The sequence below is a fragment of the Neoarius graeffei genome, chromosome 23 (genome assembly GCF_027579695.1).
Source record: "Neoarius graeffei isolate fNeoGra1 chromosome 23, fNeoGra1.pri, whole genome shotgun sequence".
In the NCBI taxonomy this organism is placed as follows: domain Eukaryota; kingdom Metazoa; phylum Chordata; class Actinopteri; order Siluriformes; family Ariidae; genus Neoarius; species Neoarius graeffei.
Window position 1 is genome coordinate 20,385,622 of NC_083591.1, and position 25,885 is coordinate 20,411,506.

At 43.6% G+C, this 25,885-nt stretch overlaps 1 protein-coding gene across 4 annotated transcripts in view; it reads left to right on the top strand.

Moving 5' to 3' along the window:
• urb1 (URB1 ribosome biogenesis homolog) overlaps nt 1-25,885 on the top strand; it is a 430,640-nt gene that overhangs the window by 92,385 nt on the left and 312,370 nt on the right. For all 4 annotated transcript variants that reach the window (XM_060905914.1, XM_060905916.1, XM_060905915.1 and 1 more), the window contains exons 3-8: nt 17,331-17,482; nt 17,782-17,911; nt 18,526-18,622; nt 18,716-18,801; nt 18,886-19,011; nt 19,126-19,253. In XM_060905914.1, the coding sequence (XP_060761897.1) occupies nt 17,331-17,482; nt 17,782-17,911; nt 18,526-18,622; nt 18,716-18,801; nt 18,886-19,011; nt 19,126-19,253 (719 nt within the window). The remainder of the gene's footprint in view (nt 1-17,330; nt 17,483-17,781; nt 17,912-18,525; nt 18,623-18,715; nt 18,802-18,885; nt 19,012-19,125; nt 19,254-25,885) is intronic.

A 25,885-nucleotide genomic window follows, 5' to 3' on the forward strand; every position in this document is an offset into this window, starting at 1 on the left:
ATTTTCGGTTCACTTCACAATTATGTGCTACTCTGTGTTGGTCTATCACATAAAATCTCAATAAAAAACTTAAGTTTGTGGTTGTAAGGTGGAAAAATGTGAAAAAGTTCAAGGGGTATGAATACTTTTGCAAGGCACTGTATGTGTGTGTGTGTGTGTGTGTGTATGTATATATATATATATATATATATATATATATATATATAAATATCGCGTCCAAAACTCGCATCCAGATACCTGCAGTTGTAATGACGTCATGTAGAAATTATCACGATGCTGTGACCTTTTCGTTCTGTTCACATTTGCTTTGTTTGTTAAACATAATCTATCACATTTGTCAAGGCAGTCGGGTGGGGGGATTCAAGTAGGAGCCCTGCGTCCTGGGACGGATTAAAATTTTGACCTATTTTATTTTTTATTTTTATATTTTTGTGCGTAAAAATGCATGATTTCTGAGTCAGCGCGGGGGCACATTTCTTGTGTGAAGTTTACTGTTCACCACTGTCCTTCCATGTTTTAATCATAGTTCTTAACCCAATTCCAATCTCATCTCATTATCTCTAGCCGCTTTATCCTTCTACAGGGTCGCAGGCAAGCTGGAGCCTATCCCAGCTGACTACGGGCGAAAGGCGGGGTACACCCTGGACAAGTCGCCAGGTCATCACAGGGCCGACACATAGACACAGACAACCATTCACACTCACATTCGCACCTACGGTCAATTTAGAGTCACCAGTTAACCTAACCTGCATGTCTTTGGACTGTGGGGGAAACCGGAGCACCCGGAGGAAACCCACGCGGACACGGGGAGAACATGCAAACTCCGCACAGAAAGGCCCTCGCCGGCCACGGGGCTCGAACCCGGACCTTCTTGCTGTGAGGCGACAGCGCTAACCACTACACCACCGTGCCACCCCCAATTCCAATCATTTCAGCAATCTCAGTGTTCGAAATACCCGTCTGCAGTCTGCATTTTGCAGAATGATTTTCAAGATTGCAGAAGAAAAATTAAACAACCTTCAAGTTTGCAGAGTGAAAAAATCAGGCTCGGGATTCAATGGTTCTCAATTTAGCAAACTAGCGGCGCTGTAAATAAACTGAAACCTGCGCCGCGCAAACGTGACGGCGTTTTCCAGGTCAAAGTTGAGCAATGTTTACGTAATACCGAAGAAAGGCAACGACAACCAAATAAGGGCAGTTGCCATTTTCCGATGTAAGATTTCGTCACTTTTAATACCCGCCGGGAGGACCCAACAACTACCTCGGCAGTGTTCGGCAGTTTCCGCCATGCGTCTCCCAGAATTCAATGCGGCACAACAAACATGGCTCCCAAGAAGAGGATTGTTTCTTTGGGGCAAGAGTCCGACAAAAACGCCAAGAAAACAAGGACAATTTTGTCGTATCTCAGCAAAACCGGCAGCCAGCGTGACTCCAACAACAACAGCGACAGATCGAGCGTCCGCGAGGGGGACAAAAATGAAGACGGTCGCTGTTATAGTTGCATACATGTATGTTGGTCAATTGTATAGGCTTGTATATATTGTATTGTTGAATCATGCAAAATTATACTGATATTATATCCCTTTTGAAGACAGCAACAGTATTTTACCTTTATTCATAGATACTTTTGACTATTTTGTTTTCTCATACCAAGCTACACTAATACATGTTCAGTTCTCTGTTGTTAGTTTAGAGCAGTGAAGCCCCTGCAGTAGTTCTCAGTTCAGTTCATGACCTTGCACTTAGAAGCCAGGCAAACACAATGAACCCAAACGTCTTTCCATTTGCCAGTTGGGTTTTATTCCTTAATGGCATCAATTCTTTGCATCATTGTAAGATGTAACAGAGTGTAGAATTGAATTGAAACCTTGCTTTCAATTTAAAACTACAGGTTGCAGATGCAAACACTGTGAATGCAGTACATTTTGGGTAACAATCTATTGTTCAAGCTAGAAACTTAATCTTGACAAAATGTAACATGACGTGTAACATGAAAATGAATGTTTTGTTTCTTGAAAAACAGTTGTGTTCTATTTTTTATTGTGGTGATACCTTTATTAGCATGTTGTGTGGAAGGATAATGTGTGGGTGTGATAACTAGTACATTTATGAATTAGTTGGTATACTTCAAGTTGTAGTAGCCTGTAGTGTCAGGGCGAGGGGTATGAAAGACCTGTGGAGGTATCATGGAATGATAACTTTGCTGCAGAGAAGGATCTGTGAAGACTGAAATTAAAAATAGAGTGAGAGAATAAAGAATTACAGTAATGCTATGAGTTGTAAAGCTAGATATGATGTAAGTATAAGCATTATTAGGTTGAGAAGGGTGTAGTATGGAGGCTTGTGTATTTGCAGAAAATATTTCCAAATTACAGAACAAAACTCTGACATTCTGCAATATTGCAGAACACTGGAAAAAATTATTTCGACCACTGAATCTCCTTAGTTGTTTTCTTTGCTTGATGATTTTGACCCTTCTGAAACACAGTAGTATCTTTTCAGTGTTGGGCAAGCGACTTGTAAAATGTAGTGAGCTAAGCTATCAGTTACTCAACAATAAATTAAGCTTCACTACACAAAAGCTACCACCCATAGAAATATAGCAAGCTAAGTTACACAAATATGGCAAAAGTAGCTTAACTACATCAGAAGCTACTTCACATTGTACCAACCTAATGCCAGATCAGTGCAAAATGACAGTCAGATAGATACACTGGTTAAAACATTTATTGAAGAAAAGCCCATGATCTAACACAGTGTAGACATTGCATTATGTGAAGCATTGAGACATGAATAAAAGCTACAGTGCTTACTGCTGGGAATAAAACAAAGTTATTGGCCTACTATTACGCTACGTTCACACTGCAAGGCTTAATGCTCAATTCCGATATTTTTGTGAAATCCGATTTTTTTGTGAGGTCGTTCACGTTAACAAATATATGCGACTTGTATGTGATCCTCAGTATGAACGAAAAGCGACCTAAAAGTGTTCCGCATGCGCATTGCAGGATACGATGACGTCACACACAGTGAGCATGGCCAGTGTTTACGGAAGTAAAACCGCCCGGTTGTGGTATGACCCATCCAATCTAGCTTGAATAGCTGTATCCCCCCAAATGGAAATCAGCTCCCTAACATCTGCGTCCTTCCATTGAGAAGATTCAGAACCTTCACAGCCCGAAGCGTCCCTCGCATTGATGTCATGCGCAGGGGCGCAGATACGTTTTTTGAACTGGGGGGGACAAACAACTGGGGGGGGACAAAGCTGCCAGCAAACCAACCCCGATATGCCTGTCAAACTTGTTGTGGGTTACCATAGCAACCAAGCTCGAGCTCGCAACCTGTGCAGTCTGCGCAGCTCAACCAACCGAATATCAGTCTTTATTTTATGTGAGTTGTTGCAACTATGTATACACTGCTGTGCACCTCAATAAACCGAATGGTAATTAGTCTTTTGATTTTTCCGTGAGGTTTGCCTTATGCAAAGAAAGACAGCATAGACATTTTTTCCTCCCTATAAGTGGGGGGGACCGAGCGAGGTGAATTTAAATCTGGGTGGGACGAGTCCCACCCTCTATCTGCGCCCGTGATTATGCGCCATGTTGTTGTAACTTTTTTTGAGAGACCCGCCGCCTACTTCAGCGCAGAATAGTGACGTTTGTGGCTTGTTGATGACGTGTAAGTCGGATGAATGTGACCTGGCGGTTCAGACTGAAGTCGCATATGAAAAGAGCGGATAGGAATCGGAATTAGGACCACATATCCAAACGGCCTGGGTCGGATTTGAAAAAATCGGATCTGTGTCATTCATATTGTCAATAAAAGATCGGATACAGGTCACATATGGGCGAAAAGATCGGATTTGAGTCACTTCAGCCTGCAGTGTGAACGTAGCCTTAGGTAAACCAGTACTCTAGTGGCCCTTTTCCACTACCCTTTTTCAGCTCACTTCAGCCGGACACAGCTCGCGTTTCGACTACCAAAGAACGGCACGACTCAGCTCGCTTCAGCCCTGCTTAGCCCCTAAAACTTGCACGGTTTTGGAGTGGGGCTGAAGCGAGCCAAACTGAGCTGAGTGAGGCTGGGGGCGTGAGCAGACACTCCCCTGTGCACTGATTGGTGAGGAGGAGTGTCCTCACATGCCCACACACGCCCCGCGAGCACACTGGGATCTGTAAACACCGTAAACCCGGAAGAAGAAGAATTACGAGAATTTCTGAAGCCTTATGCACCTCGCCTCATCTATACGCTCTTGCCAGTATCTGTTGGCGTTGTTGGTGACAACAAGCCACAGAACCAAGACCAGCAACACTAACGACTCCATGTCCTCCATGTTTATTGTTTACTATCCGGGTCGTGAGACTACTGCTTAAAAGCTCACTGATGTCACTGTTTGCGCTGCTTAACGACATCACGTGACGTCCACCCACTTTTGCTAACTCCACCCAATGTGTCCACCCACTTCCAGCCAGCACGGTTCAGCGCGGTTGTAGTCGAAATGCAACTCCAACAGCCCCGCTCAGCTCGACTCAGCCCAACTCAGCACGGCACGGCTCAGCCCGACTCAGCCGCGTTTGTAGTGGAAAAGCGGCATTGGAAACAAACTATTTAGTACCAAATTAAAGCTACTGTGTAGTGTTCTATAGGGAGGGAAAGTGAAACACAGCGATCCTAGTGGTAGCGTTCCTAAGCCGAGAGCCATACTATTGAAAATCCCATAGACCCGATTTTTTAAAAAATCCCATCAAGTTATGACGTGGAACTTGTACACCCCCCAAAAATATGTTGTATATGTTGGGATTATATACTGTGAAAGTATCAGGTGAAATTTCGCTGTCTTTTAAAAGATCGAAATTGCGCCTAACCTGTCAGAAACTGACTACAACCAAACTGTCTAGTCAGAGTTGCTCATATTACGTTAGCAGTAGGCTTGGCTATCCCACGACCGGGAAGATCTGTGTATTTTGATCATGCTATGTTTTGTGCCAGACTGTAACCATCGGTCAGAGACAAATGGTTGCAAATTTTTTACTTTCCCAAAGGATCCCGAACAGTGTTGGATTTGGATTGAAATAATCAAGTGAGTTGCATGCGCACAGATTTGGAAAGGCGCTACACTTGCGGTGACGTCACATACACGATGTCGGGTCCGTGTAGTCTTTGATTAGCTTATTAAAAAACATTCAAAACAATTCAAATTGGTGGAAAAAATAAAGTATGATCACCAGGATCGATAGAACTGCCCGACATGCACAACATATGGAAGCCATTGTCTTAACTTTGAAGTGTAACCCGAAATGTAATTTTTTTTGAAAAGATATTCCCATTCATTTTGCCATAGAGGTTGGAACGCATCCAGTAGGGGGCGATGAGATTACTTTCCCTCCCTATGGGCAAGACATGGCTATAGAGATCTTGCATGTGACGTCATAGCCGATCCAGATTGTAACAGACGCCATCTTGTCGGTCAAACGCCATATTTCCGCCTTCTATTTCTGCTTCTACTTCTACCTTTTCTTCTGGAAAACCCTACTATATACAATTCTACTACAACGGCTGCGGCTACAAGCTCTCCCTACCTGCGTAGGTCGCGTTAACCGACAATTGTCCGTCATTGACGGATTTTTTTTAGCTATGATGGAAAAATCTGAAGGCCGTTGGTCATTTTGACGGATGTTTACTGTTACCATTACCAATAACAATAATAGCCTAATAATAACACACAATGAAACACAATTGAAATGATTGGCAAGTTGTGGCAGTTTTCTTACATACAGTATATATCGTCTTCACTGCCGTCACTTTCAATCTGAGCCGACGTTGCGGCAGTCTTGATGTTCAGTGCATAGGCTACTCATGTATACATTGTAGCCACTGCGCAAGGCTGTTCCCCCCCATCGCACTCCTGACCGTGCTCTGACTTTTCTAACCACTAGCACAGTGAGATGTATTAATGTTTCCCTTCTCTGCAGAAGACACGTCATTTTTGCTATTAAACAAAGAGATGCATTGGGTTGTGTGTCGTTTCCCTGCCTGTACGTCTTAATGCAATAGCGCTCATTTAGGCTAGTTGTTTTCTTGTTTTTAAAATGAAACAAATGTCGATGTGGCAGCGGGGGCGTGGTCAAGTGCCGGTTTGTGACAGGAGGGCGGAGCCAGGGAAGGTGAGTGGCAGAATCACTACACCTGACGGTAATTAACCTGTGTTTGTGTGTCTTCCCAGTAACCGCGCCCTATTTAAGGAGGCAGAGGGAGAGCAGAGGAAAGCTCTTCCCGGGACAAGAACACAGCGTGTGTGTGTGTGTGTGTGTTTATGAGAATAACGCTTTTTGTTATACTTAAAAGTCTGGCAATAAAAGCCTATTTCGTACCTGAAGCTTTGTCCTGCCGTCCTCTGTGCTCCACCCACACCTCAGAGAGCTTACAGTCGATTTATTGTATTCTTCCCCAGCAAGCTTAGGAAGCTTAGGAACATCACTGCTCGAATATCTGCTAAACTATCATTTTAATGAGAGCACGGGTAGACAAACTAACATTTAAACATAACTTCGTTTTATTTAAGACCTTCCGTGTCAGCCCACTGCGGGTCACCATGGGGTGCAGCTGCACCACGGGTGCAGAAAGACCGCATGCTGCAGGATTTCCTCTCTATGAAGAGAGTACTAGCAGGGTCGGGAAATCCAACTTTCAGAGGCTCTTGCCGGCTTCTGATCACTTCCCTGGGAGAAATGTTTCCCGACTTCAGAACTGAACTGGCTGAAGTGGCGCTGGTTATTCCAGTCTCCAGTGTCGCAGCAGAGCGCGGGTTCAGCCTTCAGAATAAAATTAAAACGTCAATGAGAAGTCATCTGTCTGAGGCAAAGATGCAAAATTTAATGACAATTGCCTCGGCAGCAGTCTCCATTGACGACTTTGATTATGCACAAGTGAGCTCCCAATTTAAATCCATGCGGGCCAGAAGGAAGGTTTGAGCTCACGCAAACAGGCCAAATTAGATTGTCACTTAAATCGTTGTAGTGGACTGTTCATATTTTAACTGCAATTGTCTTGCTACGTTGTAAAATAACATTGTTCATATGCCCGTTAAAGCACAACAGTTTTTAGCGGAGGGAAAATGGGTTCACAAGTGACCGAACGTCAGAATCTCTGTTCATCTTTTTGCATCATAAATACATAAATAAATGATTAAATAATACAAGCTTGTTCTGTGAATTAATTTTTAAATGAAAATGAGTCCATGAAAACACAAGTTATTAAATATATAGCATTTGTAGCCTATATACATTGTCATTTAAAAGTTAAAATAAAATGACAGATAATAATGGACAATGACGGAATTTTTATGAGCCTGTCCGTCAAAATGACGGACAATGAAAAAGTCTAACGCAACCACTGCCTACCTGTGCACGTTTTTTATGTTTTTTGTGTGTATTTTTGCGTGTTGTTCGTCTGTACCGGACTTCAATATCCACTACAACCGTATGGACTTACTGGACATTGGTTTCCAGCAGAAAATGACGGTTTGTAGTGATTTCCATCGCATGCACAACATTCCGGATGAGATAGCGAGACCAGCGGGGTCTCCGTGGATTGTTATCGGGTCTGGCAGGCGAAGGAGGCGGCGTCGGGAGAGGAAGCAAAAGCGAGGCTGCAGAGCCGGCCTGTTGACTAAGCTCAGAAAACAGCCACTCAAATCTCCACTGCCAAGCCTCTATCTCTCCAACGCCAGATCCATGGTAAACAAGACGAACGATTTGGAATTACAGCTGGAATTACCTTATTCTATTCTATAATCGGCTAGTCAGTGCTATACTAGATACTACTGATATATCTAGTATCAGTACTAGTAATACTTAAGTGACTTACCCGTCCAATGAGGATTGTTATTTTCTTGTTTACAAGATGCCACATCTGAGGGCGGCTGACAAATCCTGAATTTCTGTAAAGATAACTGTCCAGAGATTTATAAGCACGCAGTGCTTCACCACTGAACAGTGAGGGAAAGTTAATGAGGTAATTATACACGTCTGGGTATTCCACCTCTGGCAGTTCAATATCCACTGACACGGTTGTGAAAACTACGTCCAGTAATCGATAAGGGTCACTAATCTGTAGGTCGTTTATTTTAGACATATATCTAGTTATCTGTTCATTAGAAAAATGAGCCGTGTAGTCCGTCGGTTGAAATTTATCCATTTTGTACACGAGTGCAGCAGTATTCAGCGGTGTTTTTTACCGACAAGATGGCGGCTGTGTACTTTCCGGTCACGTGACTGCAAGATCTCTATAGGTTTAAATTGACCAATTTAAAATTTCTAGGGAAATCAAAACCATATTAACAGGCATCTTATTTCCTCAGGGCCTCCCTTAACGAGAACAACTTCTTCAGACCCCAATTAAGTCTATTCAAGTTACAAATGAACTTCGTGTTTAAGAACCATGTTAAACTGTGTTTAAGGAAACCATAATATCTAACACCATGATTATAAAGCATGGCTCAGAAAGTCAGTGCGTTTACATGCACATAGAGAAAATCGAATTTCTGCCGTTGCTCGACTGAAATCGAAGTTCTAAATGCCATGGAAACACGTTATCTCAGCTGAAATCGAACCAAACTGGATTTCTCGTAATCGAGCTACGCGACCTAGATTATGCGATTGTAGCCGAGCTACTTAGTACATGCAGTAATAATAATAATAATAATAATAATAATACTTTCGTTTTATATAGCGCCTTTCAAAACACCCAAGGTCGCTTAACAAGGTATCTGTGTAGGTGTGTGTAGGTGCGTATGTAGGTGTATGTGCTTGTGGAAACTAGCAGCCAAAGGCCTCCAAGAAAAGATGTGTTTTGAGATGTTGCTTAAACACTGCCAGTGAAGGGGCATGCTGAATGGTGTTGGGTAGTTTGTTCCACAGAAATGGAGCAGCTACATGAAATGCTCTGTCACTGGTGGCCTTAAGTCTGGAACGAGGAATGACCAGCTGGCTCTTGGATGAGGACCGCAGGGATCTTGAGGGAGTATAGGGGTGGAGGAGCTCAGAAAGGTAATGGGGGGCCAGGCCATGAAGTGAGAAAGTGAGAGTGGAGGACTTTGTAGATGATGCGAGATTTGATGGGGAGCCAGTGAAGCTGTTTGAGAATGGGGGTGATATGCTGCCAGGGCCTAGTGCCTGTAAATCAAATCAAGTTTATTTGTACAGCGCTTTTAACAATAAACATTGTCGCAAAGCAGCTTTACAGAATTTGAACGACTTAAAACATGAGCTAATTTTATCCCTAATCTATCCCCAATGAGCAAGCCTGTGGCGATCCTGGCAGCAGAGTTCTGGACATATTGCAGTCTGTCTATGGCCTTGTTGGGTAGACCAAGCAGAATAGCATTGCAATAGTCTAGATGGGAGGAGATAAAGGCATGAGTGAGAGTCTCTGTAACTGTGTTTGAAAGTAAGGGCCTGAGTCTGGAGATGTTTCGGAGATGGAAGAAAGCAGATTTAGTGACTCTTTGGATATGAGACTGGAATGATAGTGATGAATCCAAGATGACACCCAGGTTACGGATTTCATGGGATGGGGTGATGGAGCAGCCATCAATGTCCAGGTGGAAATCTCCAACCTTCCTGAGCAGTGGTGCTGGTGCCACCACCATGAGCTCAGTTTTATTGCTGTTCAGCTTGAGAAGATTATTGGTCATCCATGTTTTGATGTCTTGCAGACATAGAATGAGAGGTGTGGGGGGGAGCTGAGCAGAGGGTTTGGTGCTGATGTATAGTTGTATGTCGTCGGCGTAACAATGGAAACTGAGACCATGGGAGCGAATAATGCGTCCAAGAGGGAGCATGTATATGGTGAAGAGAAGAGGGCCAAGCACCGAACCTTGCGGAACGCCGTGGCTGATGGTTGCTGTGGTGGAACGGGAGTCTTTGAGTGAGATGAATTGTTGCCGGTTGGATAGGTATGAGTGAAACCAGAGAAGTGCTGTGCCTGATAGTCAAGTGAACTCAGAGAGCCGCTGCAAGAGGATGGAGTGAGAGACTGTGTCAAAAGCTGCTGAGAGGTCCAGGAGGATGAGGATGGTGATATAGCCATTATCTACAGCAGTGAGAAGGTCGTTGGTAATTTTGACAAGAGCAGTCTCTGTACTGTGGTGCACTCTGAAGCCAGATTGTAAAGGTTCAAAGACCTCATGGTGGGACATGTGCTGGAGTTGGGCCGCCACTGCTCTTTCCAAGATTTTACTAAGGAAAGGAAGGTTGGAGATAGGACGGTAGTTGTTTGGGTCGTCAGGGTCCAGACCAAGCTTTTTCAAAGTGGGGATGACAGCAGCGGTTTTGAAGCTGGTGGGCACAACACCAGACTCCAGAGATGTGTTGATGATAGTCATCATGGTATGGCAGAGGGTAGGAAGACATGATTTGACCAAGATGGTAGGCATGGGGTCCAGCAGACAGGATGATGGCTTGGCTTTAGTCACCAGGTCGAGGACCTGGGCATGGTCCAGTAAAGTGAAGCAGGAGAGGCGGTGCTGCGATGGACAGGCAGCAGGGATGGAGATGTCCTGCCATAGCTGGAGAGTGCCAGGTGGCTCATCATGTTGTTGAGTTGTGGTTGGAGGTGTGGAAAGTAGCTGCTGGTGGATGGTGTTGACTTTGGATATGAAAAAGTCTTGAAACCTGGAGCACAGGTCAGCAGCGTTGGATGGTTGAGGTGTATAAGGAGGGCGGAGAAGGCGGTTGATTGTTGAAAAAAAGCATCCTGGGATGATGTTGCTGGTTATTTATGAGAGTAGAGAAGTAGCGAGTTTTGGCAGTGGTGAGGGCCTGCTTGTAGCTCCTGACATGGTCTCTGTAAGCCTCCAGGTAGACAATGAGGCCAGATGTTTTATGCCGTCGCTCGAGCCGACGCCCAGTTTGCTTCATGAGGCGAAGCTCAGATGTAAACCAGGGAGCAGGTCGGGAGAAAGAGGCAGATTGGGTGATGGTTGGGGCCACAGCATCCAGGCTGGTGGAGAGCGCGGTGTTATAATGTTCCACCAGAGTATCCACTGGGAGGGCAGAGTCAGAGTCAGGGGCTGCAAGATGGGTCACTAGAGTTTGGGATAGCAGAGGCAGAGACACATTCTTGATATTGCGAAAAGTGATTGTCCGCATACAGCGTTGTCTGCGGAGGGGTACAGGGATCGAGAACAGAATGGCATAATGGTCTGATATGGCCAAGTCAGTGCATTCCAGATGTAATGGAGGTGAGCCGGTGCTGCATACCAGATCGAGGGTGTGTCCTTTGCTGTGGGTGGGGCCATGCACATGCTGAGTGATGTTGAAACAGTCCAGGAGTGACAGAAAGTCGGCTGCAAAAGAGCAGCTGCTATTGTCCACATGAATGTTGAAGTCACCCAGTAGGATGGTTGATGGGGACAGGGGGCAGACAGCAGCAAGCAGCTCAGGGAGGAAGCTGGCGAAGGCTTTAGGTGGTCGGTATATGAGGACCAATTGCAGCTGTGCAGCACCATTCACAGTAAGATGTAGACATTCAAAGGATGATACACTGACAGGATGTTCTTTGACCACGAAATCAGAATGATGTATGATGGCAAGTCCACCACCGTGGCCATGGTCGCGGGGCTTGTAGGTGTATCCAGGTGGGGTAGCTTGGTTGAAGCTAATAAAATCCTATTGGCTCTGCCACGTTTCTGTTAGGCATAGAAAGTCCAGTTTTTTCTCTGAGATTATGTCATGAATAAAAACAGCTTTGTTGTTTATGGACCTGATGTTTTGCAGCATGAACAAGGTTGTCCTGTTAGTGGGTGCAGAGCTGTCAATGCAGGCCAGGCTCCGGAGATTGGCAGGTGGTGGGTGTGACTTACGTTCAACACGACTCTGCAGGGACGCAGCGCACCTGACCACTGGGATAGCCGAAGTCATGTTGGTGTTAAAAACAAACTTGTGGCGAACAGCCCTGTGCACATGGGGTGGTCGACGCAGGAGGTCGAGAGATTTAATAACCTCGAGGCAACTTGGAGAAGACAAGAAGACGGTGTTGAGTTTTAGGAGTTCACTTACGGTGTATTTTATCAGCGCCATGGCTGCAGAGGAGCACCAGACAATCACAGACACCTTGCCAGCTAGCTTGGTTTGCTAACCAACGCTACACCCAGGGGAACAGCAGCAGAGCAAGATGCGGACTGACAAACAGACAGTCCTGTGATGTAACGGTGAAGGCCGGCGGATAAGGTCGAAGTATATCCTATGCGCTGAAAGCGAGGAGGTAGGCAATCCACAGTTTTGTGTGAGAGTTAGGAGGCTGAAGTAGTCCAAGGCTCGCGTCATAAACTGTATTTCCCTACACAGCAGCGAAACAACAGTTTAAATGCAGGCGAGGTGGAACAAAAACAGCTTAAAACAGACGCGGCTTATGATTGTAGAGAGTCGAAATCAGAGATCCGTAGTTAAAAGCGAGGTGCGAAATGCGAGAAGCGGCAACAAACATGCCAGCGTCCTCTCGGCACTCGGTAAACAGCCGAGTAAACCCTGTCGAGCTACGTAGTCGAGCTACTTACTTCAGCACTGCCCCTTCCGGGAGTGACGAGACCACAAGCGGGAAACACAACAGCCTCGGTCGGCATGACAACGAATCATGACAACGGCATGAATCTTTTCTTTTTGTGGCATTGTTTGCACTGTTAAAATTTAGCTCACTTACTGTATCACCAAATACATCTGTACAGCTGTTGCATAGCTGTGAATTGTGTACATAAACAAGTCATTGTATGTGTGGATATATATATATACATGTCCAACATCTGAAGAATGTCAATAAAAACAAAACAATTGAACTTTTTGTGTGTTTATTAAGACACAAGTTAAATTGTAAGCAAAAAAAAAAATTTTTTTTGTAAGCAAAAAATGGACTTTAGAAAAATATACAATTGTGCAAAATAAGTTGTCTTACAAAACAGTGGTCTGCGCAGGACAGTTTGTAGCCATACAGTCTGTTAGAGCAAGCCTAACAGCTTGAGCATGGAACTTGTGAACACGGAACTGCCAGTGTTGCCAGATTGGGCGTTTTAAGTGCATTTTGGCTGATTTGAACATGTTTTGGGCTGGAAAACGTCAGCAGTATCTGGCAACACTGCTGATAACTTTGTTTATACTCTTGAATAGCTCTTCATGATGACAACCGGAAGTGTACCAACACGATGGGGCGTGTAGCGCCACCTGTGGCTCAGGTGCACAATGTACCTCACACAATAGCTCGATTTCCTTGTGTGCATGTAGGATTGGATTTCTCTGGCACCCCTGCTGGGACCCTTAGCTCGATTACCGACAGTAGCTTGATTTGGATGTGCATGTAAACGCAATGAGTGATCACTGGGACAATAGCAAATTAACTGGTCCAAGCTGAAATGAGAATCAAAGTCCTCAAATACATATTTTAGTGCTGGGGTATGGGAGGGGAGGGGGGTTATGCCGCATGGCTGGGTCCTTATTGTTCTAACGAGGTGTTTGCTTACATGGTACAAGAGAAGCTTTTCAAAAGTGGCATCAGAAAGGCGGTTTCTCTTTGGTCTGAAAATATCTTTTCCTACGCTAAACAGTTTCACATGCTGCACTTGCTGGGACCCCTGTGTTGTATTTAAGAAAGACCTTTTTCATCAGTGGCAGGTTTTGGAATGCATTTACAAGTTTGGTTTCAGATGACTGCAAGTAGGAGTCCACTTCATTCAGCTCTGTGGCTGATTCCTGTTACCTCATCACCATCATCAGTCGCGTTGTCCTCATCTGTTTGCATGTGACCTGAAGACTGGGTTTGAAGCAGGTGTACTTCTGCTTTCAGGTCTGACACAACTTGAGCCTTATTGTCACTGGGGATGTAGGTCAGTCTGAACATTGGGTGAGCTGCAGTGGCTGTGAGCAACCTGGCATCTTGAAAAACATAGTCAAACCTTTTCTTAATCCCACTGATGATGGCATCTACCGGGGGTTACAATGATGAAGTCGCCTCTCCCGCTTCATCTGTTCCATCTTCTCAAATAGAATTGAGATGGTTGGCACCAGCACTCCCAAGAAACCCATTCGCTCAGACTGTAACACGTCAACAGCCTTGGCCAAAGGCATCATAACCTTGGAGTACAGACAAATAAAAACATTGTCACATCACATTGTTCAATTATTTAATTCATACAATTGAGTTGTTATTACGTAATTTATTTATCTCATCTCATTATCTCTAGCCGCTTTATCCTGTTCTACAGGGTCGCAAGCAAGCTGGAGCCTATCCCAGCTGACTAGGGGCGAAAGGCGGGGTACATCCTGGGCAAGTCGACAGGGCTGACACATAGACACAGACAACCATTCACACTCTCACCTGTGGTCAATTTAGAGTCACCAGTTAACCTAACCTGCATGTCTTAGGACTGTGGGGGAAACCGGAGCACCCGGAGGAAACCCACGCGGACACGGGGAGAATATGCAAACTCCGCACAGAAAGGCCCACGTCGGCCACGGGGCTCAAACCCAGACCGTCTTGCTGTGAGGCGACAGCACTAACCACTACACCACCGTGCCGCCATTATTATTATCATTATTATTATTATTATTATTTTAGTGGTTGTCATGTTGACACAAACTGTGCTATTTGCACACATCATATTTACCTTCACATACTCCTGTATGAACGTAAATTCTGTTGACTTGAACCGTGCCACCTGCAGCTTCTCACAGACTTCATAGACTTCTTGTTCTTTTGTTAGGATACAAGTATTCAAGTGCTCCATGGCATGGTAAGTGGAGTTCCATCTGGTTAAAATGGGCACTATCAGTTGACAGCCTAGCTTTTCTTGAATAGTGTCAGAGGCTTGAGTGCTCCTGTGTTGCTTGTTCCAAAGAACCTGACGTTTTGGCAAGTGTTGATCTCGATACTATCTTAAATGGGTCTGACTAGGTCAACGCCTGCTCAATATCTCGGGTGGCAACAAGATTGAGGGTGTGGCAGGCACACCGCTGATGAGGAGGGAGGCTGTAATCTTCCTGTGTTTCATCTAGGATGTCTGTGAGATTGATGAAGACTGGATGATCCTCCTCCTCATCATCTTCCTCCTCCTCTCTGTAGTCCTGGATACTTCTCTGAACTTCTGCAAACATACTAAATGCCTTTATGAAGTTAGAACCATTATCTGTAGTTGTCAGAGTCACCTCGTCTTTTATGTTGAATTCTCTGTGAACATCTTCAAGCATCTCGGCTAAAACATCAAAAGTGTGCCTCCCTACAATTCTACGACAGGCTATTGCCCTAGAGCAGATGTTGTCTGGATAGATGAGTCTTCATCTATCCAGTGGATACTGACACCAAGGAAGCTCCTATTTGATGACCAGGCATCTGTGGTGGTACATATGTGACTCTGGACAATACATCAGCAAAAGCACTCTTCATGGAAGAGTATTTCTTGTCAAGCAGCTGCCCCAATGTCTGCCTTGACATCAAATGCCTTGAGGGCAGAATTTCACTAAATAATTGTTGATATTCAGGTCTGTCCACAGTGTGGAGTGGGTGCATTCCTTGAACTATGAAGTTAAGAATGAGTTTATCGAAATGTTCCTGAGATATGTGTGTGCGGCCCCCCCCCAAAAAAAAACAAAACAAAACAAAACTGTGACACACAGGTTTGTAAAGCATGGTCTTCATCATCCAGAGGTAGACATCTCCTATTGGCCCGTTCGCACTCCTTGTCCATGCATGCCATTTTATTTGGGTGGACCCTCTAGAGAAGAAATGATTGATTCATGATTATTTTTTGTGTGTGGTTGTGGTAAGGACTAGGGTTATATTTCCTTTGGTAGGCTAAGTTAATTAGGCCTACCCCAAAAAACTAAACTGAGTAGGCCTAGTTCAAGGGTCTCCAACAGGTAGCTGGGTCACCAACTGCTTAAAAGTAGCTCTCTAAAGGGTCAAATGAAATGTAAATAACAGATTTGTGTAAACTTTCTGTCTGGTAGCTATAAAATGATAATATCCCAGTTCTACTGCTCTCTGATGAGAGTTGATGTTAGTAGTGCTCATCAGATTTGACTGCTATGGAAAAAAGGTATGATAAAGGATGTAACATCTACAGTATTTCTAAGACTATCAATAGGCCAATAGATAAATGCTGTGAAATAGTGGTAGAGTAGCACTTGGCCACATTGATTTTGTCAAAGTAGCTCTCGGAGAAAATAGGTTGGAGACTCCTGGCCTAGGACCTTGAACATCACTCTGAATAACTGGAGCCTATTGATAAAAACACCGATGTATATGCTAATCTAATTTCACAATGATAAAAACTACATGTAGCCTAAGCTTTAAAAAACACTTTGACCAGAGACGGTGGATAAACTATCTTAGACAGGCTAGTACCGCCACTTTTGTAGGCTAGTTTCCCCCTGCTAGTCAGCATGCGTTAACATGACCTTATTCCCTCGTTTTCGCTCAATTCTGAGTCAAACTGTAGGGTATTATTTTACACACACATTTCATTATAGCTTACTGCAGTAGGGAAATTAATTCACCTGAATGTGGGTTCTGAGGTTGGTGTTGGATGTCTTAGACATCGACAACAATTTGGTTTTGGGATTGCAAAGCATACATTCAAACACGTATTTTTTTTTCTCTAACGATTTGACAAGTGTCGTATTTTTGCGGATAAAGGCCACGACGTGATGTCAGTGGACGGCTCTTCTCGCTCTCCTCCTGTCTCTTCTTCCATCCTCGTGTGTGTGTGTGTGTGTGTGTGCACGCGCCGCTCTCGGTCGCTCTGCTTGTTCCACTGCCATACACATGCATTTCGAAAGCCAGACAAGCAGAGTAGAAGCTCACGCATGAACATGCTTTATTTCTGTCTAATTATTGTGTTTCAAAATCATACTGTAGAGCAAACTTCTGCTTTTCTCATACATGTCCTGGAAATTGTAGCTTTTATGGACGCTACATTGCTACTTGATAAAAAAAAAACATAACTACTGGAAAGTAATTTGATTCAGAAGTCAGCGACGCTACTGCCAAGCTACAGGAAAATGTAGTTAAACTAATAGCTTCGCTACATGTAGCAGCGCTACCGCCCATCATTGTATCTTTTCCATGACCACAGGATAGATCTTCTCATATGGTTACGTAAGAAATGAGAAGCTACTCACTGCAAGGCTCTTTAGTATTTGCTAATTTAAATCTAAACAGGAATTTATTTTTATTTTTTAATTATCATTATTTTTTTGGCGAGGCAGTGTGTAAGTCTCTTTGAACTGCAAAGTGTCTGCTCATCAGTCTGTTTTATATAATCGGTCTTTTTTTTCTTTCTTCAGCTGATGCTGATATTTCAGAGCTTAGAGTTGATTTTGCTGCGGACAGCAAGTGACCTCTCTCATTTCAACCTTTTTGGCTCCAGCATTGTGAAGAAGATTGTCTCATCACATGTGAAGTTGTTACAGTCCTCTTTGTGTTCAGGGAATTGTCAGTAAGTTTCAGTACTCCAGCCTAACTGCATGGCTGTTGTATATTCTATTTTAAGTGACCTGCCCACAAGCATGTTGAATTTTCCGATACATAATTAACTAAACTGTGTACAATGTTGTTTGTTTTTGGTGGTTGTCAGACTTTGATTATGAAAGTACAGTCACTAATACGGCTTAAATAGGCCCATGTATAAGTTCTTATTCTGGGTTTGGAGAGACAAAACAAATTCTGTTAATGCGAGTATGTGTGTTCAGAAACGTCTGACGCTGATGGGTCTATGAATGTGGTTCTCCCCCAAAGGTTTGTCCGACAGTGCCTTTCTTTGATGACGGCAATGGTATCTCAGGGCACTGAGGCAGCATGTGAAATCTTCAGCAGTTTGGTTTTCAACAAAACTCTCAGCAGTCTTGCTTGCATGAGAGACAGAACTGTGAGCTCTTCATTTAGATTATTTCTGTTTTCTGCTCATCTAGATTTTAATTCTAGACCTCATGAATTTTTTTTTAAATAAACATAAATTAGTGCTGCATGGTGGGGGCAGTGTAGATTCATCTTTGTAAATGTATTTAACACGTTCCACCAAGTCAGACATTACACTATACAGTCAAAAGTACGTGGACAACAGACCATCACACCCATATTTTGCAGGTTGAACATCTGATTTCAAAGTTGGTCCCCCTTTTCAGCAATAACAGCCTCTGCTCTTTTGGGAGGACTTTCCAGTAGATTTTGCAGTGTGGCTGAGGGGATTTGCCCATTCAGCCACACAGACAGGGCTCTGTGCAGACCTCTCAAGTTTTTTCCACACCAACCTGAGCAAACAATGTCTTTTGCTTTGAGCCACACCCCTTAATTCTAATGAAAGGACATCTTAAAGATACAACATACAAAGACATGCAGCTAATTTGTGTGCTTTCAGCTTTGTGACAATAGTCTGGGCAAGGCCAGTATATGGGTGTTATAGTCAAGTGTCCAACATACTTTTAACCACAGTGTAGAGGTATTAATTGCAGGATTTTTGTTATTGTTTCTTTTAATTCAAAGGGCCGACCAGATGTTCGTGTGTCCTACATTCAGTTTGCTCTCTCTTTTCTGATGTATGGAGATGTTGCAACTATAGTACATGTACTGGACACCAAAGGTATTATCTACCTAATGTAAATGTGGAGAGTTACAATGCATTGTGGCATGGCACTAAAGTCATTTATTTATTTATTTATTTATATTTTTTAAGGTTTTCTGTCAGAAATCTTTAACACAGGGTTAAAAGAAGACAGAATATCAACAATCAATCTGATACTATCTACATTTCAGAATAAGGCAAGTCTTTCATTTTAATTTTTTAGAAGTCTTTTGTATGTTTTTAATTGTTTTAGTATACATTTTCTCTGTTGATTCTTGCAGATTGTGCAAAATACTGCTGTGAGCAAAACTCAGAAGCTACGCTTCTTCACTGCTTCCACTTTGACTTGGATTGCTTCTCTGTACAGGTGGAATGGGACTGTGGATATGTCCACTGATCATTGTGTGGTAGGAATGGGATCTTATGAAGTCATGTTCTCCCTGTGGCATGTTTGCTCTCTTTCTGTCCATCTCCTGTTTGTAATATTGCTTCATTATTTTTTTAATTTAATTTTTCCTTAGACTATGAATGAACAGGAATGGGGAAGGCTTGTTGTGCGAGAGTCTGTTCATAACTTCCTTCTTGACCTCTGCTGCTCTCGCAAACATGGTATCAGCTTCCATGACCCAAGTCTGGGGACAGCTGGAAGGTATGTTGGACCCAGCATCAATGCTGATGTGCTCGAATGTGCACTAAATCCATTTAACACAATTGCACAACTTGCTTGTGAACAAACACTGTTTCCTCAGCTATTTTAGTTGAATAATAATACCTTGGCCTGGCTTTACTGATTTTTCTTGCTGCTAAAATGGTTGCTGGATTTTGTATTCGATGGCGATTCTGAAAGTGTGTATGGATGTGTGTTATATGGTGGCGCGAAGATATAAAGTTGATCTTGGAGTGGTGAAGATATTTCACGAGCGCATGCAGTGAATTACCTATTTTTCATCACTCAAAGATAAACTTCATATCTTTGCGCTGCTGTGTAATATTCTTATTTTATAGACACATCCACACAAAAAATGCAAATTAATCAAAAGAATTTTAATTTTGAACCAGGTAGCCATTTTGACAATGCTTGTCAAGTCAGTGGGAAAACGCTGACACTGATATGAACATCGATATCCTCACAAGTGAAGACATTGGAAATTATACCTACGAGCCACTTTTTCCATGGAATAAAAACGTGTATTCTATTTCCTTCTAGCAGGTTTATTGATGGCATGCAGTATCAAATCACTTATCCTCCATGTATTATGCCGCTCCCCGCAATGGAGAATTAGCGTGCAATATTGTTAATATTGCACGCTGTCAAGACAGCACGTCGGAGCTCATGCGAAAATACAATGACATCTTTTCTGCTGCACATGCGCAGAATCATTTCTTTGTCAGCTGGGAAAGAGAGAAGATAAGGCTAATCCAGTGCTAGGTTTAAGCACTAGAAGAAGCCTTTATTTGTCAAGTCAAGTTTATTTGTATAGCGCTTTTAACAATAAACATTGTCGCAAAGCAGCTTTACAGAATTTGAACGACTTAAAACATGAGCTAATTTATCCCTAATCTATCCGCAATGAGCAAGCCTGTGGCGACGGTGGCAAGGAAAAACTCCCTCAGACGACATGAGGAAGAAACCTCGAGAGGAACCAGACTCAAAAGGGAACCCATCCTCATTTGGGCAACAACAGACAGCCTGACTATAATATTAACAGTTTTAACATGAGGACAGTTTCGTTGATGTTATAACTCTTCATTGATGGAAACTTGAGTGCAAAACTGTTCATGATAACTGCAGTCCTAAAGTTAGCAAGACAACTGTAGTCCTCAGCCATAAAAGCATTACTGTAAGAGTCCAGAGCATCCTCCAGGTATAACCCTCAACTGTCCTCATGGGGCCGTCCTTCACAGGAGCGGTGCAATAAAACTCCGACCAGACACAGGGCACCAGGATGGATCAAGCAGGTCCGAGGGGCAGAAGAGGCCAGCATCTCAATCCCAGGACCAACATGTAACTCAGAGGGACAGATTGGGGGGGAAAGAGAGAGAGAAAGAAAACACATGTTGTTAGGTATGCCCTAAAAATGACAAGTATTAAATCTGTGTGGTAGGCTCGCAGAGATGAGAGTCTTTACATCAGGCATAACACACAACAATGGCATGTTAATATGGTAAAAAATATACCATGACCTGCTCTGGCTGGATGCTTGATTGGGTGATGGGAGCACACTCCTCAGCACTGATGAGATGCAGATGGGACCCTTAGGGCTGGCCAAGACAATTCAGTTACATTTCACCGGGTCTGGGACATGCGACTGAAAGTCTGACGGCCGATTCCCTACAGGCTACGATAGCCAGTCGAGGTCTCCACCAAAAGATTTCCTGTTGACTCCATGTAACTCAGAGGGACAGATTTGGGGTGGGGGAGGGGAGGGAAAGAAAACACAGGTTGTTAGGTATGCCCAATGTCACCTGAATAAGTAGGAGCAGTATACATATTGCACCGAGTACAAGCAGGGACTCCGGCAACTAACTATGACAGCATAACTAAAAGGAGAGAGCCAGAAGGTAACACAGGCATGAAGGAGCCCCGGGACATAAAGCAGCCAGCCACTACACCGTCAACAAACTCGAGTGAGCAAGCGAGTGGGGACTGACAGCATCCATACATCCCAGTTTACCAAAACACTCTGTCTGAGGACCCTCTAGATCTACACCTTTACCTCATAAACACCATTAACAAAAGGCTTGACTAAACAGATATGTTTTCAGCCTAGACTTAAATGCTGAGACTGTGTCTGATTCCTGAACATTACTTGGAAGGCTGTTCCATAACTGTGGGGCTTTGTCACATGCACAGTGAAATTCATCCTTTGCATTTAACCCATCTGAAGCAGTGAACGTGCACACGCGCGAGCAATGCACACACACACACACACACACACACACACACACACACACACACACACACACACACACCCAGAACAGTGGGCAGCTATGCTACAGTGCCTAGGGAGCAATTGGGGGTTAGGTGCCTTGCTCAAGGGCACTTCAGCCCAAGGCCACCCCATGTTAACCTAACTGCATGTCTTTGAACTATGGGGGAAACCGGAGCACCTGGGGGAAACCCATGCAGACGCTGGGAGAACGTGGAAATTCCACACAGAAAGGCCCCCATTGGCCACTGGGCTCGAACCCAGAACCACCTTGCTGTGAGGCGACCGTGCTAACATCTACACCACCATGCTGCCCCTAAATAAATAAACTGAAACTAAAGATGTGCTGAACACCCAAAAGGCTACTAAAACTTATTATAAATTCTTCATGCACATTTACAAGAGAAAAATATATGAACAAACATCGAAAAACTGGAAAAGAGACGTGTCGAAGCTGCAAAATGTCCGCGCTAGTGAGTGACAGTTTGTAAACAAACATGGCTGCGAGGTTTGCTTCATTAAAAGCGGAAGCTTTTGAGAGAATTTTGGCTGCCAGGTCACGCCGTTATGTAGTTGTTGATTTTTAAAAGTAAGTAAATTATACAGGGAAAATAATATTCAGCTTGACTGTGCTAGCATTGGCCTGTGCTAACTTTACACCAGCTAGAAGGTAACTGAACTGCTGTGCTAACAGCACCGAGTCGCAGGTAAGCTGGTGTCTGCCTTCGCTAATGCTACTGCTATGCCGGCTGGATGCTACCTGGACTGCTGCACTAACAGAATCGAGTTGCGGATAAGCTAGCGTCAACCTTTACTAACGCTACTGCTACTCTGGCTGGAAGCTGACTGGACTGTTGTGTTAATATCACTGAGTTGTGGGTAAGCTAGTGGTGACCTTTGAGAATGCTGATATGAAGTGTGTGTGTGTGTGTGTAAGTAATAATATTCGCTGGCTTTTTTTCACGGTCTATCAGATATATTCCATTTAGCTAGCATGATATTGAACTCGTCCAACCTGTTCAATATCATACTAGCTGAATGGAATATATCTGATAGACTGCTCAAAGCCAGCCAATTATTTAATTCATTATTTAAATGTTACTCAGGTCCGGGATGTATTTCGTATGAAAAATGAGTTTTTCAACATGAAGATATGACCTTTATCTTCTCAAGTCAGCATCTAATTTTCTTTATTATATAGACACGTTCACAAACAAACAAACAAAAAAAACTCCAAGTTAATCAACACAATTCATTGGTATCCTCACTAGTGAGGATATTAGAAAATGTTACTCAATGTCCCAGATGTAGTTTGTATGAAAAATTGGCGTGGAGTGTTTCCCAGTTAAAATGAGTGTATACTAGTGCATCTCAAATTAGAATTTTGTGAGGTTAGGGGGTTTTACTTTTATTTTTTAAAGTTAATTAAAAATGGGAAACTTTTTTTCATGTATTCTGTAGTCATTACACGTAAAATTAAATAGTTCAAGCATTTTTGATTATGGATTATAACTCGTCTTAAAATGTCCAGTATCTCAGTGTTTAAATATTTTGCTTAGAATTTGAGTAAAACAGTATAAATACCATGTATCTCTTATGCCGCTTTTCCACTACAAACGCGGCTGAGCCGTGCTGTGCGGAGTCGAGCTGAGTCGAGCTGAGCGGGGCTGTTGGAGTTGCATTTCGACTACAACCGCGCTGAACCGTGCTGGCTGGAAGTGGGTGGACACATTGGGTGGAGTTAGCGAAAGTGGGTGGACGTCACGTGATGTCGTTAAGCAGCGCAAACAGTGACATCAGTGACAGTGGCGGAACAAGTCAGAGCCGGGCCGGGGGCGGGGCAAATGACCGGGCCCTTTATTAAAGCTTATCATAACATCATTTTAGGCTACAAAATGTCCGCAACTGCGGTGTTTACCAATTTCAACACTACCGGGTGCAACTATGTTATTTAGTACATCAAATCCTTCAAACGAACATGTAACTCAGAAACAAAAAACATTAGGATACTGTACATGGCTCATAATAAAACATCAATAGCCTATACTGCGCACATTATTTGAAGGGCATACGAATGAGCGCTCAGAGGCTGCAACGGTGACAGGAAGAGTCAGAAATAAAAGGAGGGCGGTGCAAACCTCACTGAATGCACTGTGTTTACCAATTTCAACACTACGGGGTGCATGTTATTTTGTACATTAAGTCCTTCAAACGAACATGTAACTCAGAAACAAAAAAACATTAGGTGACATACTGTACATGGCTCATAATAAAACATCAATAGCCTACTGCGCGCATTATTTGAAGGGCATACGACGAGCCTTGCGCTCCGCGAACTCGTCCACGATGCTCTGTATGTCACTGATTCAGTGATCTTTTAAGCGGTAGTCTCACGACCCGAATAGTAAACAATAAACATGGAGGACATGGAGTCGTTAGTGTTGCTGGTCTTGATGCTGTGGCTTGTTGTCACCGACAACGCCAACAGATACTGGCAAGAGCGTATAGATGAGGCGAGGCGCATAAGGCTTCAGAAATTCTCGTAATTCGTAATTCTTCTTCTTCCGGGTTTGCGGTGTTTACAGATCCCAGCGTGCTCGCGGGGCGTGTGTGGGCATGTGAGGACACTCCTCCTCACCAATCAGTGCACAGGGGAGTGTCTGCTCACGCCCCCAACCTCACTCGGCACGGTTTGGCTCGCTTCAGCCCCACTCCAAAACGGTGCGAGTTTTAGGGGCTAAGCAGGGCTGAAACGAGCTGAGTCGTGCTGGTTTTTGGTAGTCGAAACACGAGCCGTGTCGGGCTGAAGTGAGCTGAAGCGAGCTGAAAAAGGGTAGTGGAAAAGGGCCATTAGTCTAGTTCAGTACACACAGCCACAATCATGGGGCAGACTGCTGACTTGACAGTTGTCAAGATCATCGACACCCTCCACAAGGAGGGTAAGCCACAGAAGGTCATTGTCAAAAAGGCTGGCTGGAAAAGGTACACAAGTAACAGGGATGTCTGTTGTTACAATTGTTGTTACAATTGTCCAACAAGCTAGTGGATTAATAAAACCGTTTTTAACTAGTTTTATGAGAAACTATCATGAATATTCTCAGTAAAATGTGTTGGTAAATAAGCTTGCATTTAAAAAAAAAAACTAACTAAAAAGGGGCGGCACGGTGGTGTAGTGGTTAACGCTGTCGCCTCACAGAAAGAAGGTCTGGGTTTGAGCCCTGTGGCCGACGAGGGCCTTTCTGTACGGAGTTTGCATGTTCTCCTCGTGTCCGCGTGGGTTTCCTGGTGCCTCTAAATTGACCGTAGGTGTGAATGGTTGTCTATGTGTCAGCCCTGTGATGACCTGTCGACTTGTCCAGGGTGTACCCCGCCTTTCGCCCGTAGTCAGCTGGGATAGGCTCCAGCTTGCCTGCGACCCTGTAGAACAGGATAAAGCGGCTAGAGATAATGAGATGAGATGAAACTAACTGAAAATTAGCACTGGGTAAAAAGCCATCTAATCTAAATAAAGTTACTAATTTCATTGTACAGTGGTCAAGTGTTTGAGAAATTGCCTTGCACTTATGATCGGGTACGCTGTGGTGGTACACCTATGTTATTTGTACGGATAGATGTCATTTAGTCGCAAAAGCCATCGAAAACCAAGTTGATGCATTTGCCATATTCTCTTAAGCATGGACCGTCACTCCATGTGCTTTGCATGTGGGGACCTCTGCAATAAGAAATATTGCTAAAGTATGTCCACTTTTGCTATGCTGCATTGGCTTGCTGCATCTCTTAGAATTGGGTTTAAAGTCCATCTACTGTATACAAAGTTCCTAATGGTTTGGCACCCTCTTACATTGATTGTGTCATTGGGATAGGCTCCAGCTTGCCTGCGACCCTGTAGAGCAGGATAAAGCAGCTAGAGATAATGAGAATGAGATGAGATTTTTTTTTCCCCTTTTTAAAAAAAAAAAATCCCTGTTTTATGTCCCTTGGATTGTGTGTTTTTGCTTTTTACTGTGTGGTCTACTTATTACTTATTTTATAATTATCGTTCTTTTTTTTTTTAAAAAAAACTTCTTGTCTTGTTTGCGCTTGCCAGGATGTTAAAGCATTTTGAGCTGCATCTTGTGTCAGGGCTATATAAATAATAAATTATTATTACTACCTCATCCGGCACTGAGTCCACCAGGGGGCGAGGTATTGTTTTCGGGTGGGTGCTTATTATTTTTTTGTTAACGATATTACAGGAAAACTGCTGGCTCAGTCTTCATGAAACTTTCAGGATAGATGGGTATTGGTCTCAAATAGAACCCCCAGCATTTTGGGGGTCATCCAGTCAAGGTTTTTGTGGCTACTACCTCAT